Raw genomic sequence first — 19,203 nt, 5'->3', positions numbered from 1 at the left:
TAAAGATTACTCTGCTTGCAGTGTACTAACTAGATTAGAATAGGGTGAGCCTAGGAGCAGGGAAATGGAATAGGAGACTGATGGAATAGTCTGAGTGGGAGAACGGTGGCCTAAACGGGGGAAATGGCAGGCTGGATAGAGACGTGGACAGGTGTCTGCAGTATTTTAGGAGGTAGAATTGACAGTGTCTGGCAAGCGATTGACTTGGGTGTCAAGGATGATACCTAAGGCCATGGGTATTCAGAGGGGTGGAGCAGCAGCAGCATGGTGTGGTCTGATTTCCAGTGATCTACCTCCCGGTGCGTTTTGGGACCTCACTGCCCCACTGGAACATGAGCTGCCTGGATTTGCTCACCGAATTATTGTGAATAAAGCTTATAGGTTCCAGCTGCATCAATGCAAACTACGACCCTGTTTATGTCTAATCTTAACATTTATGATTATGTGCCTTGGGCTGTCTATAAATGAATACATAATATCATGCTTATTTGTGAACATAATGGAATAAATGAGAGAGAAATCAGAGTAAATGACCAAGACGATCACGATCAAGTAGCTCTTATTAAAAACCATTAAACGCATGGCTCAGGTTTCCATATGTAAAGCCCCTTTAACAAACTGGGCTTATAAGATATGCCTCCGACTAGAGATGCTTACTTAACTCACTGCATTTGTTTAAACTCTAAAATCCAGCCATTCCCAAGCTAGGCCCCCACTGAACACTGTGAACTCCTACTGCCTAGAGCTTTTCTGTTTGCATTTGCTTCTATAGAGATTTGGTTTGTTTCCGAAAGATGCATTTTAACATTTGTGTGGTGAGCCACATTTGTTATATTTGAACCATGTGTGATGCAAAGGAGAAGGGTAACCACTTGGCTTAGGGGGGAAGGATGACTCTTTGGGTTAACTTCCTGCCAATTTAAAATGAGCTGGTTAAATGCAGTTGGTGACAGAAATTAAAAAGTGTGTATGTGTACATATATATATTATGCACACATATACCTATATACATGTATATTTTTATATGCCAAAAACTAGTTTGGATATAAAGCTTACTAAACTGGACCATGCTGTTCTCCAGTCTTAAACATAAAGGAAAAGTGCTTCCTAAGAATCTATATGTCTCACTTTGGAATTGGATAATGTATAACTCTTGACTGACCTAGAAGTGCTTCTAGGACCAGGCCTCATTCATGTCTTTTTATAGCTGTAGTTATGTAAACTGTGAGGAGCCAAACAGAGAACGTAGGGAAAGGGCTTCATCTGATAGTGAAGTGATTCATAAATTAATAACACAGATGGAAAACTAAGGGGCAGAGAGGTTGATTTGTCCATGGCTCACAATAAATTCATTCCTTCATTCAATGAGCATATATTTAGTATGTGTTATATAGGTGTGTTAGTTGTCTATTGCTATATGACAAATTACTCTAAAATTTAATGAATCAAAACAACACACATTTTTTAATGACTTTTTTAAAAATTATTTTTATTTATTTATTTGGCTGCGTTGGGTCTTCGTTGCTGCACGTGGGCTTTCTCTAGTTGTGGCGAGCGGGGGCTACTCTTCGTCGCGGTGCACGGGCTTCTCATTGTGGTGGCTTCTCCTGTTGCGGAGCACTGGCTCTAGGCGCACAGGCTTCAGTGGTTGCGGCTCGCAGGCTCAGTAGTTGTGGCTCGCGGGCTCTAGAGCACAGACTTAGTAGCTGTGGCGCATGGGCGTAGTTGCTCCACGGCATGTGGGATCTTCCCGGACCAGGGCTCGAACCCGTGTCCCCTGCATTGGCAGGCGGATTCTTAACCACTGCACCACCAGGAAAGCCCCAGCACACATTTATTATCTCACACTTTCTGTGGGCCAGGAAATCTGGGCATGGCTTAGCTGGGTCCTCTGCTTCAAGGTCTCTCATGTGTCTGCCAGGGCCGGGATCTCCTCTGAAGGTTCCTCTGGGGAAGGATCTACTTCAAGCATACATAGTTGTTGGTGGGATTCAGCCTTTGCAGAAACTGAAAGTCTCAGTTCCTTGCTGGCTGTTGGCTGAAGGCCATTCTCAGTTCCTTGCCATATGACATCTTGGGCATGATATGTTGCTTTAACAAAGTATATAAGCTGAGAGGGCGATAGAGAGAGTCTACTAGCAAGACTAAAGTCACAGTCTCTTGTAACCCAATCACAGAAGTGGCGTCCCATCAACTTTGCCACATTCTGTTGGACGAAAGCAAGTAACTCTTCCAGCCCACACTCAAGGGGAGGGGATCACACAAGGGCATGAACACCAGGAGGTAGGGATCATGGAGGGCCGTCTTTGAAAGCTGTCTACCACAGTTGGTATATATATTTAGGTTTCCTTATTCTCAGTTGCAGCTTTTTCTACTAGACCAGACCATCTGATTGTGTGAAACACTAATATGTTCACTGTGGTAAACAGAATAATCTCCTTCCCCAAAATGTCTATTTTGTAACCCCCAGAATCTTTAAATATGTTACCTTACATGGCACATGTGATCAAGTTAAGAATTTTGAGATGGGGAGGATTGTCCTGAATTACCCAGGTGGGCCGGTGTAACCACACAGGTCCTTGTAACATAGAGGCAGGAGGACTAGAGTCAGAGAAGGTGATGTGATGATAGAAGCAGAGGGGGGCAAGCAGAGGCTGGGATGGGGCAGCCACAAGCCAAGGAATAGGGGCAGCTTCTAGGAGACGGAAAAGGCAAGGAACAGGTTGTCCCCTCGAGCCTGTGAAGGAACACAGCTCTGCTGACGCCTTGATTTTAGCCCCAAAAGACCCATTTAGTACATCTGACCTCCAGAACTGTTAAGATAATGAATTTATGCTACTTTAAGCCACTAGATTTGTGGTCATTTATTCCAGTAGCAATAGGAAACTAATACATTCACCAAAGGACCTGGTTAAACCAACTTGCGGGGCTTTTTAAGAAACAAGGGGAGGCATAAGGCATAGGATGGTGGGCTTCCAAGGGCTTTTTTGCTGTCCAGTGACTCTGAAACGTAATTTACATATTGTAGCTTCTCTGTTTTTAGGAAGTTATTCCTAGTTCTCATCAATACTAAATTCTATCAATATTGAACAGGTGAAAAATTTCTTAGGCTTAGTTATATGGGCCTCACTCGTCAAAATAAAACAAAAACATAGCAGCTAGCAGAGGACACTAAGGCTTCCTTTTTTTTTTTTTTTTTTTTTTGAGGTACGCGGGCCTCTAACTGCTGTGGCCTCCCCCATTGCGGAGCACAGGCTCCAGACACGCAGGCTCAGCGGCCATGGCTCATGGGCCCAGCCGCTCTGCGGCATATGGGATCTTCCCAGACCGGGGCACGAACCCGTGTCCTCTGCATCAGCAGGCGGACTCTCAACTACTGCACCACCAGGAAAGCCCAAGGTTTCCATTTTTAAAGCTTATTGCTTGTTATTCATTTGCACCTTAGGAGTGGAAATGTTGGCTGAGATGAGAGTACCTGACACAACACGCTTTTCCCTCTTGGTGTTCACAGCCAGATGTTGTAAAGTTCTTTTGTTTTTCTTTTTTCTTCAGTGCCTGGAAACCTTGGCTGCTACAAGGATCATGGAAACCCACCTCCTCTAACTGGTGCCAGTAAAACGTCTAACAGACTTACCATACAAACCTGTATCAGTTTTTGTCGGAGTCAAAGGTTCAAGGTAATGGTTCTGTGGCTATGTATCTATAGAAAAAGATAAAGGTGTAAGTGCATTCTGCTAAGATACCTTTAAAACATATAAATTTTAAAAAACAACCTGTGAAGCTATATGACTGTATACTTTTCTGCCAAGGAGAAGTTGGAGGAAGCGTGAGGTTTGGGATTCAAGGGCGTGAGGCAGCACTCTGTCCAAAGACTGCGAGAAAAGGGGAGGAAAAGCACCAATATCTGCATCCCAGTTTGACCTCCAACACAGTTACATGTGTCCTTGAGCCCCTGCATGTTATGAGCAGAGACATCTCTGGCTCCGTGGGGGATCTGGGAATAAGCCAAGGTAGTGGTTACTTCTTTGATACATTAGGGTGCCCTAGCCTGGACACCAGTCCAAAATAGTTTCTTTCCTTCCTATCCATTCTTCTATCTGAAACTCATTCGTCGGCCATGAAGGTTCAGTAATGCTCTTGTTTATTATATCAAAAAAAAGAAAGAAAGTCTTTCCCTCCCTCCCTCCCTCCCTCCCTCCCTCCCTTCCTTCCTTCCTTCCTTCTTCAGTCAAAAGATCATTAATCAGGCCCAAGCGAGGAGAATAGACTGGCAGGGTTCAGGGCCTCTGTGGGGCAGGTAGCTGAGCAAGGCAGTTAGCCCAACGTGATCAAGGGATTGGTTGCTTGCAAAAGATTGAGCGTATAAGTAACTATACTGAGGATAATGGGAGCTAGGTTTCTCATTATTAGAGAAGAAAGCCAGGGAAAACTGGAATGAAGTCTATAGTGTTGGACAGGGATTGAAGTTATTAGTGTAGTGTATGGTTTCTGATACATATATATAGAGAAGTAAATTTAACTATAAAAGTGTGTGTGTGTATGTATGTATGTATATACATGTATATTTCCTAGGTCTGTCCACTGAAAAGGCCTGGGAACAGTGCCACACTGGTAGTAAAGGTCACATTTAGCACTCATATCTTGGTTTATAAATACTGTTCTCCATTAAAAAGAACTAGGGCTCCTTGGAGAAAATTGCTGATTCTAGAGAAATCGCAAGATAAGGTTGTTGGGTTTTTTTTTCTGAGAAAGCACAAGATGATCCTGAAACATCTTGTACAAGAAAGTAAGGAATGTGAGGGACTTGTCAAAAGGACACAGGAACCCACTTGGAGGGACTCCCACTGGCTAAATCTAACATAATTTGAGCTTCAAAACAAATAATAAGAATACTAAATATACTCCATTAAATAAAATAAGAATCTGCAAATTCACGCTGATATAAAAAAATAACTGAATACTACCAAATGTAAAATAGATAGCTAGTGGGAAGCAGCCACATAGCACAGGGAGATCAACTTGGTGCTTTGTGACCACCTAGAGGGGTGGGATAGGGAGGGTGGGAAGGAGATGCAAGAGGGAGGAGATATGGGGATATATGTATAGCTGATTCACTTTGTTATAGAGCAGAAACTAACACACCATGGTAAAGCAATTATACACCAATAAAGATGTTAAAAAAAAAAGTGAACAAATAAATGAGGAGAAGAAAAGCATTTCCTTACAGGAGAATGCCAACTAATAAATGTAGAAGAAATGATGGAATTAGAAAATTCACCATTTGGCCACCATCATAGTAATAATTGATTCAGAGAACAAATATCAAGGTATGTAAATATTCCACATCCTCATGGATGGTGAGTAAAAGTTTTACTAGTGAGTGAAAGTTGCGTGAGGAATAGGATATTTATATAGCTTCAGAGATCTCCCCACAAAATACTACCATAAAGGGAAAACAAGTAATTCTACAGTGAAGAAAACTGGCGTACACTACCATATGCAGGTGATCAAAGTTAGTATCACCAGTGATGGGACCACTAGACATTGTGTCTCACCTGACCTGTCAAGAGCATAACATCACTTTGGTGATTGTCTGCCAAAAATGTGTAATATGAATATAAGCATGAAACACTAGGTAAATCTGAAACGAGGGACATTCTACAAAATAGCCTTTATTCTTCAGAAATGTTAAGGTCACAAAGGTCAAGGAAGGCCTGCAGCTATTCCAGATTGAAGGAGACTGAGGAGACCCGACAGCTAAGTATGTCTGTGATGCTGGATTGGATCCTTTTCTACAAAGGCAGTTGCCAACTTGAATGTGGGTCTCGAGGTGAGAGGGAAAGGGCAGTTCTTTGTATTATTCTTGCAACTTTTCTGTAGGTTTGGAATTATTTCAAAATGAAAATACAGCATAAGTATTTGAGAAAACACAACACCCATTAATGAGAAAAGTCATAAGCAAACTAGGAAGAGAAGGGAACTTCCTCAATTTGATTACGAGCATCTACCAAAAACGCTAAAGCTAAATTTATGTTCAGTGGTGAAAGGTTCAGTGCTTTACATGTACGATCAGGAACAAACAGTGAGACCCACTGCCACCTCTTCTGATCAGCATTGTATTGGAGGTCCTTTCCAATAAAATAAGGAAAGAAAAGTAAATAAAAGGCATGTAGGTTGGAAAGGGAGAAGTAAAATTTTCTTTATTTATGGACAAGATGATCATGTATGTAGACATAAGGAATCTATGAGAAAGCTATTAGAACTAATAAGTAGATTTAGCAGGGTTGCAGTTTATAAGGTCATATACAAAAATTAGTTGCATTTTTATATACTAAAAGTGAACAATTAAATTTTCAATTTAAAAATTAATTTTAAAAATAATTTTTAATTAAAGTTTTATTTTAAAAATTAAAACAAAAATTTAAATGCTATTTACAGTAGCATAAATAACAGAAATAAGTTTAACAAAGGATATTGAAGACCTATACACTGAATACTACATGGCAAGGGAAAATTAAAGACGATCTAAATGAATGGAGACATAGACATTGTTCATAGATCAGAAGGCTCAATATTGTTATAATGTCAGTTTTCCCCAAATTGATCTATAGATTCAATACAATCCTAATCAAAATCATACCAGATTTTTTAAATTGACAAGCTGATCCTAGAATTTATATGGAAAGGCAAAGAACTTAGAATAATCAAAATAATTTTTAAAGAGATCATCCTAGGAGGACTTGCCCTGCATGATCTCAAGACTTTCTGTAAAGCTACAGTAATCAAGACAGTAGTATTGGCATACAAATAGTCACATAGATCATGAGTCAGATTTGGCATGTGGGCCAAATCCTACCACCCACATATTTCTGTAAAAAAAAAAAAAAAAGTTTTATTGACACACAGCCACACCCATTCCTGTGTATATTGTCCAGGCCTGCTTTCATGTTTAGTCATTGAGAAGAGACCGTGTGACCCACAAAGCTGAAAACATTTACTGTATGACCTTTTATAGAAGGAGTTTTCCAACCTTTGTTATAGATCAATGGAACTGGATAGAGAGTCCAGAAATAGACCTGCACTTAGATGGACAGTTGATTTTCAACAGAGATGCCAAGGTAATTCAGTGGGAGAGAGGATAGTCTTTCAACAAATGGTTCTGGAGAACTGGAGCTCTTTATGAAAAACATGAACCCCTGTCCTTACATCACATCATAACTTCAAATTATACTACTGAAAAAATAGCTATAGTACTGACATAAAGATGGACATATAAGCCAATGGAATAGAATTTAGAGTCCAGAGATAAACCCATACATTTATTTAAGGCCAATTGATTTTTTTTTAAGTTTCTTTTTTATGTGGACCATTTTTTTAAAGTCTTTATTAAGTTTGTTACAATATTGCTTCTGTTTTATGTTTTGGTTTTTTGGCCCTGAGGCATGTGGGATCTTAGCTCCCCGAACAGGGATCGAACCCACATCCCCTGCATTGGAAGGCAAAGTCTTAACCACTGGGCCGCCAGGGAAGTCCCAAGGCTAATTGATATTTGACAAGGGTGCCATATCATTCAATGGGGAAAGAATAGTCTTTTCAACAAATAGTGCTGGGACAACTGGATATCCACATGGAAAAAGAATGAATTTGGACCCCTACCTCATATTACATATGAAAATTAATTAAAAATGGATCACAGGCCTACATGTAATAGCTAAAACTATAAAAGTTTAGAAAGAAGTATGGGTACAAATATACATGACCTTGGATTAAGCAGTGGTTTTTTTAGTTATGATACCAAAAGCACAAACAAACAAAGAAAAAATAGGTAAATTGGACTTCATCAAAATTTAAAACGTCTGTGTATCAGGGACACTATTAAGAAAGTGAAAAAGCAACTCACAGAATAGAGAAAATATTTGCAAAACATATATCTGAATAAAAATCTAATGCCCAGAATATATAAAGAACTCTTACAATGTGACAATAAAAAGACAAGCAACCCAACTAAAAAATGAGCAAACGATCTGTAGATTTTTTTTTTTATATTTATTTATTTATTTATTTATTTTTGGCTGCATTGGGTCTTTGTTGCTGCACATGGGCTTTCTCTAGTTGTGGCTAACGGGGGCTACTCTTTGTTGCCGGTGCACAGCCTTCTCATTGCGGTGGCTTCTCTTGTTGTGGAGCATGGGCTTTAGGCACGCGGGCTTCAGTAGTTGTGGCATGCGGGCTCAGTAGTTGTGGCTCTCAGGCTGTAGAGTGCAGGCTCAGTAGTTGTGGTGCATGGGCTTAGTTGCTCCACGGCATAGTTGTGGCTAGCGGGGGCTACTCTTCGTTGCGGTGCACAGGCTTCTTATTGTGGTGGCTTCTCGTGTTGTGGAGCATGGGCTCTAGGCACGCAGGCTTCAGTAGTTGTGGCACGCGGGCTCAGTAGTTGTGGCTCACAGGCTGTAGAGCGCAGGCTCAGTAGTTGTGGCTCACGGGCTTAGTTGTTCCAGGCATGTGGGATCTTCCCAGACCAAGGCTCAAACCCTTGTCCCCGGCATTGGCAGGCGGATTCTTGACCCCTGTGCCACCAGGGAAGCCCTGATGAGCAAAGGATTTGAATAGACATTTCTCCATAGAAGATGTACAAATGGCCAATAAGCACATGAAAAGATGCTGAATATTACTAGTCTTTAGGGAAATGCAAATCAAAACCAATCAGATACCACTTCATATAATAAATAACCTAGGACAGCTGTAATTTTTTTTAAACGACAAAAGCAAGTGTTAGTGAGGTTGTAGAGAAATTACAACCCAGAAATCTCATTTCTAGGTATTTACCCTAGAGGAAGGAAAACTTATGTTCACACAAAAATCTACACAAATGTTTATAGCAGCTCTATTTTATAATTATGAAAAACTAAAAACAACTCAATGGATTAACAAACTGTGGTACATTCATACAACAGACTACTGCTCAGCAAATTATAAAATACATGCGTCAATTTGGATGAACCTCAGAGACATTATGCTGAGTGAAAGAAGCCACTCTCAAAACATAACATACTGTATGATTCCATGTACAGTATACAATGTCTTAGTCCATTCTGGCTGCTGTTACAAAATGGTTGGCTTAAACCAGGCATTCATTTCTCATGGTTCTAAAGGCTGAGAAGTCCAAAATCAAGGCTTTGGCAGATTTGGTGGCTGGTGATGGCCCGTTTCCTGGTTCATAGATGACCATCTTCTCACTGTGTCCTCGCATGGCAGAAGGGGCAAGGGGGTCTCTTTTATAAAGGCTCTAACCCCATTCATGAGAGCAAGCCCTCACTTCCCAGAGGTCTCACCACTAAGTACCATCACATTGGGAATTAGCTTTCAACATATAAATTTCGGGGGTTGGGGGGGACACCGGCATTCAGTCTATAGCGTATGACATACTCGAAAAGATAAAACTATAGTGTAGAAAACTAATTAGTGGTTGCCAGGGGTTCTAGAGGGAGAACTATTATATAAAGCGATAGCACAAGGAAGGTTCCTGGGGTGATGCACCTGTTCTGTATCCTGATTGTAGTGGTGGGTGTACAAATCTATACATAGGTTAAAATTCATAGGACTGTGTACCATATAAATAGTCGTACTGTATGGTAATATAAAAAATAAAAATGTTAAATGGGGCCTAGAGTAAGTTTTCTGTGAGTACTAACTTTAAAGCATTTACCACCTGGCACATAGTAAACATTCAATAAAGTGTTTAGCTGTTATTATTATTAATGTTTCAAGTTAATGAGATTCCCCCCTGCCTTTAACTTAAATACAGTAGAAATGCAAACATTAATAAGGGATGCTTACTGAAGGGGAAGCACCTTGGTGGTGTGTAGTTACCAGTCCACATGTAATGAAGTGTGGTGAGGGTGGGATGAGGCAGAGGTCCCTGGGGAACATGGGCTGGGAAGACGAAGTGCTTGCTTGCTGGGGGCCAAACCTGCCAGGCTCCTTCAGGCCACCGACACCCCTGACTGACGCTTACCAAGTGCTGCTTCTCTGTCGTGGCAGTTTGCCGGGATGGAGTCAGGCTATGCTTGCTTCTGTGGAAACAGTCCTGATTACTGGAAGTACGGGGAGGCAGCCAGTACTGAGTGCAACAGCGTCTGCTTCGGGGATCACACCCAGCCCTGTGGGGGCGATGGCAGGATCATCGTCTTTGACAGTGAGTATGCCCTGTGCCCGGCACTGTCCAAGGCACAGGAACCCTGGGCCAGGGGAACCAGCCTGCCCCTGCTTCCTCCCTCCCCGTTATCCATTCATTCACTTGGCAATACTTATTAAGCACCTACTACAGGCCAGGCAGTCACTGACCAGACCCTGGGGATACAGCACTGAACCAGAAGACTCTAGAAGGGAGCACAGACGTTTAACAAGTAATTACTTACAGTTGTGCCCTGGCCTATTGTGAGATGCTCAGACAACCTAGAAAAGATAATAGGGACACTGATATAATGGTTCAGTATCAGCTTTAAGATCCTCTTGTTTAATGTAATTTGCAAGCCCTTTTAGTGTTTTCTGAGGCATCTGAGATCTTACTGTGATAAGATCACACACATCTTACTGTGATAGAGCAGAGAAGAGATGCAAAGCTTCGAGTTATCTTTCCAGGCCTGGTACTGAGTGTGCTCTGACCCACCCATCTCCTCCCTGACCCGCCACTCCGCCACTCTGTGAGATGCTAGCCAGGGCAGAGCATCTAAACGGGGTATGGCCTGGGGCCTTGACCTCTTCAACCGCTGGCCCACTTGATCCCCCGTAATCCACCCACATCTACGCGGTGGTAATGAGAGTTTGCAAGCGCCCTCGTACCAGTGCAGCGCCAGATTTTAAGATGGCAGAAAGGAGATAGTCACAGATGAGGCAGACGAAGGGAAAGGCTTGAGCTTACTGAGACACACTGTAGAGTCTACAGTGTTGTTAGTCCCCAGGCTAGATTAGATGCTGACATCTTGACTAGGCTGAGTGGCTCAGTTTTAAGCCAGAATGTCATGTGGTGCGTCAGTGTCCTGGGGCTGCTGCCATAGCAAATTATCACCAACTGGGTGGCTTCAAACAACAGAAATTTCTTCTCTCATAGTTTGGGAGCCTAGAAGTCCAAAATCAAGGCGTTGTCAGGGCCATGTTCCCTATGAAGGCTCCAGGGAAGAATCTTCCTTTGCCTCTTCCTACTATCCGGTCATTGCTGGCAGTCTTCGGCATTCCTTGACTTGTAGCTGCATCACTCCGGTCTCTGTCTTCTTTACGTGACTGACTTCCCTCTGTGCCTCCTTACAAGGACACTAGTCATTGGATTAGGCCTACCCTAATCTAGTACAGCCTCAGTTAACTTGATAACATGTGTAAAGACCCTGTTTTCAAATAAGGTCACCAACACAGACACCAGGCATTAGGACTTAAACATATCTTTTTGGAGGACATGATTCAGCCACTACGTATGGTGTCTGTAAAACCCAGCCCGAGTTTATAACTGATGCTTTCGCAGGTTACAGCTTAGACACTGTCAAAAATGTGTTTTTTTGTGGGGGGAGGACAGCAGGAGGATTGGCGAGCAGAACTCACGTGGTTAATTTTTGGTCTTTTTAGTTGTGTGCCCATTGGAGACTGTCAGTGGCTTTCTATACATCCTGTTTTGCTCAGTGTTAGTACCTCTGTTAAAGGCTGCACCTTAGCTAATGTTTCAGGGAGAATAGTTGGCAAATAATATGTGCTGCACATCCATTTAGCCTTTCATCTCCAGAGTTCATTGTTATAAAATCCTCTGCCTCAACACCCCAACCCAGGAGAGTATGTTGGCTGACCTTACAGAGTGCCTGGTATACTCTTTTTTTTTTTTTTTCTGCCAAGGGTGACGTTCAAGATTCAGCTAAATCCTGCACACCGTTTTGGTTTTTTGTTTTGTTTTGTTGTTGCTGTTGTTGTTGCTGTTTTTTTTTAAATTTATGGCCACGCCGCGAGACACGTGGGATCTTAATTCCTCGACCAGGGGTTGAACCCACGCCCCCTGCATTGGAAGGTGGAGTCTTAACCACTGGACTGCCAGGGAAGTCCACTGCACACTGTTCTTAATGTTCAGTACTTCTGTTTTTCTCATAACACCTATTCTTTACCTTCCCTACATCCCTTTTCTATCTCTGTTCTTCCTGTTGTTGTTTTTGTGTGTGTGTGTGTGGTATGCGAGCCTCTTACTGCTGTGGCCTCTCCCGTTGCGGAGCACAGGCTCCAGAAGCACAGGCTCAGCGGCCACGGCTCACGGGCCCAGCCGCTCCACGGCATGTGGGATCTTCCCGGACCGGGGCACGAACCCGTGTCCCCTGCATCGGCAGGCGGACTCTCAACCACTGCGCCACCAGGGAAGCCCTGGTATACTCTTAAGTAAAAAAAATAAGGAGAAAAATACTGAGTCCCTAGTATGTAAGGCTTTATAAGAATTGTCACGTTGGGCCCTCCTGGCAGCCATCTGAGGAAGGCATTATTATCCCTCTCATTTTACGGAAGAGAGTCCTAGGTTGTGGAGAGGATAAATAACTTGCCAGGACTCACACCACCAACAAGCCGTGGGCGTAGACAGTAAACAGAAGCAGGGTGTGTGGGTTCATTACCTGTTTTTCTACTTTAAACAGAATATAGTGTTAATTTTTTTTAATGAAAAATAAGTGTTGGTGAGAATATGGAGAAATTGAAACCCTGTACGTTGTTGGTATAAATGTTAATGATGCAGCTCCTTTGAAGCAGTCTGGCAGTTCCTCAAAACGTGAAACAGAATCATCTTATGACCCAGTAATTCCACTCCTAAGTATATACCCGAGAGAGCTGAAAACATATGTTCACACAAAAGCTTGTACATGAATGTTCATTAGCAGCATTATTCATAACAGCCAAAAAGTAGCAACAACCCAGATGTCCATCAACTGACAAATGGGTGAACAAAATGTGGTGTGTCCATACAATGGAATATTATTTAGCCCCAAAAAGAAATGAATTACTGACCCCTGCCACAACATGAGGAACCTTGAAAACATGATGCTCGGTGAAAGAAACCAGACATACGGGGCGCATATTTAATGATTCCATTGATAAGAAATGTCCAGAATAGGCAAATCCATACAGACAGAAAACAGATTAATGGTTGCCAAGAGCTGGGGAAAGGGGAGGCATGAGAAATGATTGCTTAGGAGGTATGGGTTTTCTTTTTGGGGTAATGAAAATATCCTGGAATTAGATAGTAGCAGTGGATACACAACATTGTGACAAAACTAAATACCACTGAATTGTACTCTTTTAAGTGGTTAAAATGATGAATTTCATATCAATAAAAATAAGTGTAGTTTTTATATGGTACTCTTTCATTCATTTAGCACATTTTTATTGGGTATCTTCAGTGTGGCAGATAAATTATGTTTTATTTGCACAGTGCCTCTACTGGAGTGTCAAACGGAAATAATTTGGTTTAAAGTCAGTCATCTTTGTACCAAGTATCATCTTTGGTACTAGAAATATATCTAGGAGTTAGCACTGGGCCTCACACAAAAGTGCCCTAAGACAAATTAATTACGATGAAAATAGTTGCTCTCTATTGAGTGCTTGCTTCATGTTAGACTTGATGCTGGGGCACTTGTTTAGTTTGTTATTTAATCCTTGCAACAGCCCAGTTGATAAGGAAGCTGTGGATCAAAAGATTAAATAATTTGTCCAAGCTAATAAGTGCCAGAGCCAGGATTCAAACTCAGGTTTGCCACAGTTTTTTATTTTTCTATTTTCAGCAGCTAAAAATCCCTTGTATTAACAATAACAAAATAGATCATAATACCAGATCCAGTTTAATGCTTTAAAAGTATGTGAACAGGGCTTCCCTGGTGGCGCAGTGGTTGAGAGTCCGCCTGCCGATGCAGCGGACACGGGTTCGTGCCCCGGTCTGGGAAGATCCCACATGCCGCGGAGTGGCTGGGCCCGTGAGCCATGGCCGCTGAGCCTGCGCGTCCGGAGCCTGTGCTCAGCAACGGGAGAGGCCACAATAGTGAGAGGCCCGCGTACCAAAAAAAAAAAAAAAAAAAAGTATGTGAACAAAGTTTGCCCGGTTGTTCAGATTATGATCAAACTGGCCCCTTCCGCAGGTCTCTAACTGCCCCCTCTGGCTTCCACGCCCTCGAGGACTAAAAAGAATGGCACTGAGAGGCTGCCTATTCCAGTCTTCAGAGGCCCCGATGTGTGTTGACTGGCAGGGGCCCCTGACAGCAGCCAACTCATAATTCGTACCCCACAGCTTTGTAAAGAAAGGTACAAAATGCAGCACTGTAGAAATAATCTGTAAAGTTTCATCTGTTAGGAGTAAAATAGTTTAAAGAGCTTAAGTACTGCCTCATGGAGATCCTTATGATCCACTGGATGAGGCTGAGCATTTCAGAGATGGTGACTGCAGACTATCCCGTAATTTGGGAGGGCAAAGGTGCCTCTCCTAAGAGATTGGAGGAGAGTTAGATGTGAGAAAGGGACCAGGTTTCAGTCTCTGTGTCTCAGAACAACCACCTCGGGAGAGAGACTACTCAGGCAGCGGGCGGAAGCTGTCTGCTCAGTATTTGTTGCCACATCCAGTGATTTGTCACAGGCTCTGTGACTGATTTTCCAGCAGGCTCTCATGAGCTTAGGGAGGTTGCTGAAGTAGGTTGTGTTCTGTGTGTAAAAGTGGCGCTGATGAAGGCTTCAGAGCCTCTGCTGCCCCCAGAGTTAAACGTACTGAATTAACAGAACCAAACAGAAGATCAGATAGGCCAGCGTCAGCAACAGGTCACAGGGACTGCCCAACAGCCCTCTTGGCCTCCCTCAGCTTCTAGGCACTGAAGGGAGAAGTGAGTCATATAGGTTGGGTCTTACTTGGTAACATTAGTGGAGCACTTATATTTACAGGGCACTGTGCTATCCATTTCCCAGGCATTCTCTCCCTTAATTCTCATAATACTGTGAAGCAGGTACTGTTATCTTTACTTGCCCCACAAGAAAACTGAGGCTCATAAAAGTTTAGTAACTTGCCCAGAGTCCCACAGATAGAGATCCTGCCCTCATGGAACTTACATTTTGATGGGAAGGGAGGAGATTAATGGTGAAAAAGATTGAGGGCCTAAGGACATGTAGGATCTGACAGCTGGGACTGTATTAGTAATTGTATTTCATAGATTCCAAGATGCCATCAGTTGTGAGATGCAACATTATTTTATATGCCACTGAAGGGAAAAAAATGCTTCCAATTAAACAGTGACATGCACGGACTGAAAGACACATCCTAGGTTGTGTGTCAGGTCAATGTCCCCTTCAAAAAATAAGATCTTGAATATAGTCGTAAGTTTTAAGTTTCCTTATTATCCGAAATGTAAGTTTCCTTTTTTCCTGAATTATCACTGAACTTAATAATCCATCATAGATGTCACGTGCTTATTCTCAAAATTGCTGAATTGGATGTACTGTCAGCATGGCACGCATCTAGGAATCGAAATTTCTGAGTTTGTCTGCCTTTGCTGTTGAAACATCAGTTTAACCTGGACACTTTTTTCTTTTCAAATAATAATAATAATAATAAAATAACTAACACGTAACTGAGCTTGTACTCTGTGCCAGATCTCATACTAATCACTTTACATGCATCAACTCATTTTGATTCTTATAACCTCATGAGGGAGAAACTATTACTAATTTCATTTTATAGATGAGGAAACTGAGGTATACAGAAGATAAGTATCTTGCTCAAATTCATAGTTAGTACATGGTAAAGTCAAGATTAGAACCCAGGAATCTTTATTTTGTTAATTTAGGTTTATTGAGGTGAAATTACATATAGTAAAGTCACCCTTTTAGTTGCATAGTCCAGTAAGATTTGACAAATATGTACACAGTCGAAATATAGGACATTTTTGTCACCTCAGAAAGCTCTCTTGTGCCCCTTTGTGGTCACCACCCCCAGCCCTCAGCAGCCACTGATCCCGTGTTCCATCTGTATGGTTTTGTGTTCTGAACAAAGTCATATAAATGGAATTATACAGTACTTAAACATTTGCGTTTGGCTTCTTTCACTTAGAAGAATACTTTTGAGATTCGCTTGTGTTGTTTCAGTAGTTCCTTTTTATTGCTAAGAAACATGCCTTTGTACAAATGTATCAGAACTCATTCATCATTTACCAATCGATAAACATCAGTCTATGATAAAGATGCTGTACAGCTGCTGTACACACACATGTACAGGTGTTTGTGTGAGCGTGTGTTTGTATTTCTCTTGGGTGAGTACCTAGGAATTACAGCATTTCTGGGCCATACACTAAGTGCATATTCAGCGTTTATAAGACACTGCCAGCTGTTTTTTGAAGTGGTTATACCATTTTGCGCTCTGGCTGACAAGATATAAGATTTCCAGTTGCTCCTCATCCTCACCTGTACTTTTGTATTGTCTCTTTTTTAATGTTAACCATTCTGTCGTGTGTGTCGTGGTAACTCATGGTTTTACTTTGCATTTCCATAATTTCTAATGATGTTGAACATCTTTTCATGTTCTTATTTGCCATCTGGTATCATATTCTTTCGGCCTAAAGAAGTTCCTTTAGCATTTTCTCTAATGCAGGTCTGCTGTCAATGGCTTCTCTCAGCTTTTGTTTGAGAAAGCCTTATTTCACCTTCTTTTTTTTTTTTGGCCATGCCACACGGCATGTGGGATCTTTGTTCCCGGACCAGGGATCGAACCTGGGCCCTTGACAGTGAAAGTGCCAAGTCCTAACCACTGGACCTCCTGGGAATTCCCTTTGTTTTTTAAATTTTTGTTTTATTTGCCTGAAGATTGCTGAGATTCTTAAATAACCTTTCATCAACTTTGGAGCATTCTTAGCCATTATCTCTTCAACTATTTCTCCTATCTTATTCTCTTTTTCTTCTCTTTCTGGGACTCCAATTATATATTGTTAGACCGTTTGATATTGTGCCCCAGCTGTTGGAAGCTCTGTTCTGCTTTTTTCATTTATTTTTTTCTCTGTGTTTCATTTTGGATAATTTCTACTGACCTATTTTCAAGCATGTTGATTCTTTTCTCAGTGTGTGTAATCTGTTTCTAAGCCCATCAAAGGAATTCTTCATCTCTAATATTGTTTGTTTTATTTCTAGAATTTACATCTGACTCTTTTTTGTAGTTTCCATATCTCTGCTGAAATTTCCAATCTGTTCAAGCATGTTGTCCATCTTTTCCCCTAGATATTTTCTGTCTGGTAGTTCTAATGTCTGGGTCATTATTGAGTCTGGTTCTGTGGATTGTTTTATCTCCTTTTTTAAAAATTGAGATGTAATTGACATATAACACTAGATTAGTTTTAGGTGTACAACATAATCACTCAATATGTATATATATTGTGAAATGATTACCGGATGTTTTATCTCTTGACAGTGTCTTTTTTTTTAATATAAATTAATTAATTTATTTTTGGCTGCTTTGGGTCTTCGTTGCGGCGCGTGGGCTTCTCATTGCGCTGGCTTCTCTTGTTGCGGAGCACAGGCTCTAGGCACACAGGCTTCAGTGATTGTGGCACACAGGCTCAGTAGTGGCTTGCAAGCTCTAGAGCGCAGGCTCAGTAGCTGTAGCACATGGGGGCTTCACGGCATGTGGGATCTTCCCTGACCAGGGATTGAACCTGTGTCCCCTGCATTGGCAGGTGGACTCTTAACTATCGCACCACCAGGGAAGTCCCGACAGTGTCTTTTATTTTCCTTTCTTTTATTTTCCTTTCTTTCTTGCTTGCTTGCTTTTATGTTTTTTTTGGTTTTTTTTTTAGCAGTACGTGGGCCTCTCACTGTTGTGGCCTCTCCCGTTGTGGAGCGCAGGCTCTGGACGTGCAGGTTCAGCAGCCATGGCTCACGGGCCCAGCCGCTCTGCGGCATGTGGGATCTTCCCGGACCGGGGCACGAACCCATGTCCCCTGCATCGGCAGGCGGACTCTCAACCACTGTGCCACCAGGGAAGCCCGCTTTTATGTTTTGTGTGTTGTAATATTGTATTGAATACCGTACACTATACGTAGAAGGATAGTAGAGGCTGAGGAAGTGTATTTACACCTGGAAATGGGCAGGCCTGCTCGGTGTGGGGATTGATTGAGCCTTTCTATCAGTGGTCGAGCTGGGTTTGGGTTTCCCTGTTCCTGTCATCACCTGCAGTGCATGTCAACCTTCAGATTCCTCCCATGATGGCTGCTGTTACCTCGTGCTCAGTGTGGAGCCTGGGATGCCAGTGGGGTTTTTTCATTGTTCCCATTCCACCCTCAACTTTGAGCAGTTCCTCCTTGCCCGTGACCTTTCCCCTCCCTTGATGGTAGACTTCTGCTGCTTGTTACTTGGCGCTGTGCTCGTGGTGTGGTTGGGGGTTCTTGGTTCTCCTGCACCATCCTCCATCTCAGACACGTCGTGTCACTGGGCCTCAGGGATGGGGTCTTTCCAGCATCCCCAAATACCCCTCTCCCGGCAGCCGAGCACTGCCTTGTATCTGTGGGGGCTTCCGGGAAGAAAAGAGTCTCCTGCCCCTCCATTGGGTAGCAGACCTCTGCTTGACATTGGTCCAGGATCCTGGGGCTCAAGGCAACCAGGGGCTGATGGCTTTTGCCTCTGCTCTTCCCCCGGAAGCAATGAGTTTTTGCCTGGTTACTTTGACAGGAACGAGAGAGTCTCCTGCTCCCTCCCCAGGGGCTTCTACGCTGGCCCTGGGAGCAGGAGGGTTTGCTACCCCTCCCCTTGCAGCTTAAGGCTTTTGTTTCCTTTGAGAGGAGGGTCCTGGAAGAGGGCAGGGTTTCAGGCCTGTCCCCCAGCAGTGGCTCATCACCTCCTACCCGTCACCTTCTACTCACTGGTACCACCAATGGGGACCCTTTGGTGTCCTGCCCTACCCTGGTCATTCTCGTGGGCCCTGGGTGGAGGCCTGCACAGAATTGCTTGCAAGTGAGTGCAGACTCCTGTTGTGTCTGGGGTCCCCGGGCATCCTGGACTGAGAGGCTAGCCCACATTCAGCCTTTAGAAATTTGTTAAAATTTTAGCTGCTTTCTTCTTTCTTACTTTCATGGCGACCCCCTCTTCCTCTTGTGCTCCGTCAACGATGAAACACTTTGTGTGGCCTGACTCTCCTCAGAGGAGCTTCTTACTTTTTAGAATTAAATTGCCTTG

The 19,203-nt window shown here is 42.7% G+C and overlaps 1 protein-coding gene across 2 annotated transcripts in view; it reads left to right on the top strand.

Annotated features, from left to right (window-relative positions):
• Nucleotides 1-19,203, top strand: part of KREMEN1 (kringle containing transmembrane protein 1) — a 64,469-nt gene that overhangs the window by 36,663 nt on the left and 8,603 nt on the right. For both annotated transcript variants that reach the window (XM_030860732.2, XM_060310370.1), the window contains 2 exons: nucleotides 3,553-3,677; nucleotides 10,042-10,195. In XM_030860732.2, the coding sequence (XP_030716592.1) occupies nucleotides 3,553-3,677; nucleotides 10,042-10,195 (279 nt within the window). The remainder of the gene's footprint in view (nucleotides 1-3,552; nucleotides 3,678-10,041; nucleotides 10,196-19,203) is intronic.

This window comes from Globicephala melas, chromosome 13 (genome assembly GCF_963455315.2).
Source record: "Globicephala melas chromosome 13, mGloMel1.2, whole genome shotgun sequence".
Classification (NCBI taxonomy): domain Eukaryota; kingdom Metazoa; phylum Chordata; class Mammalia; order Artiodactyla; family Delphinidae; genus Globicephala; species Globicephala melas.
The sequence above is the reverse complement of the archived record's forward strand: the minus strand, read 5'-3'. Positions and strand labels throughout refer to the sequence as shown.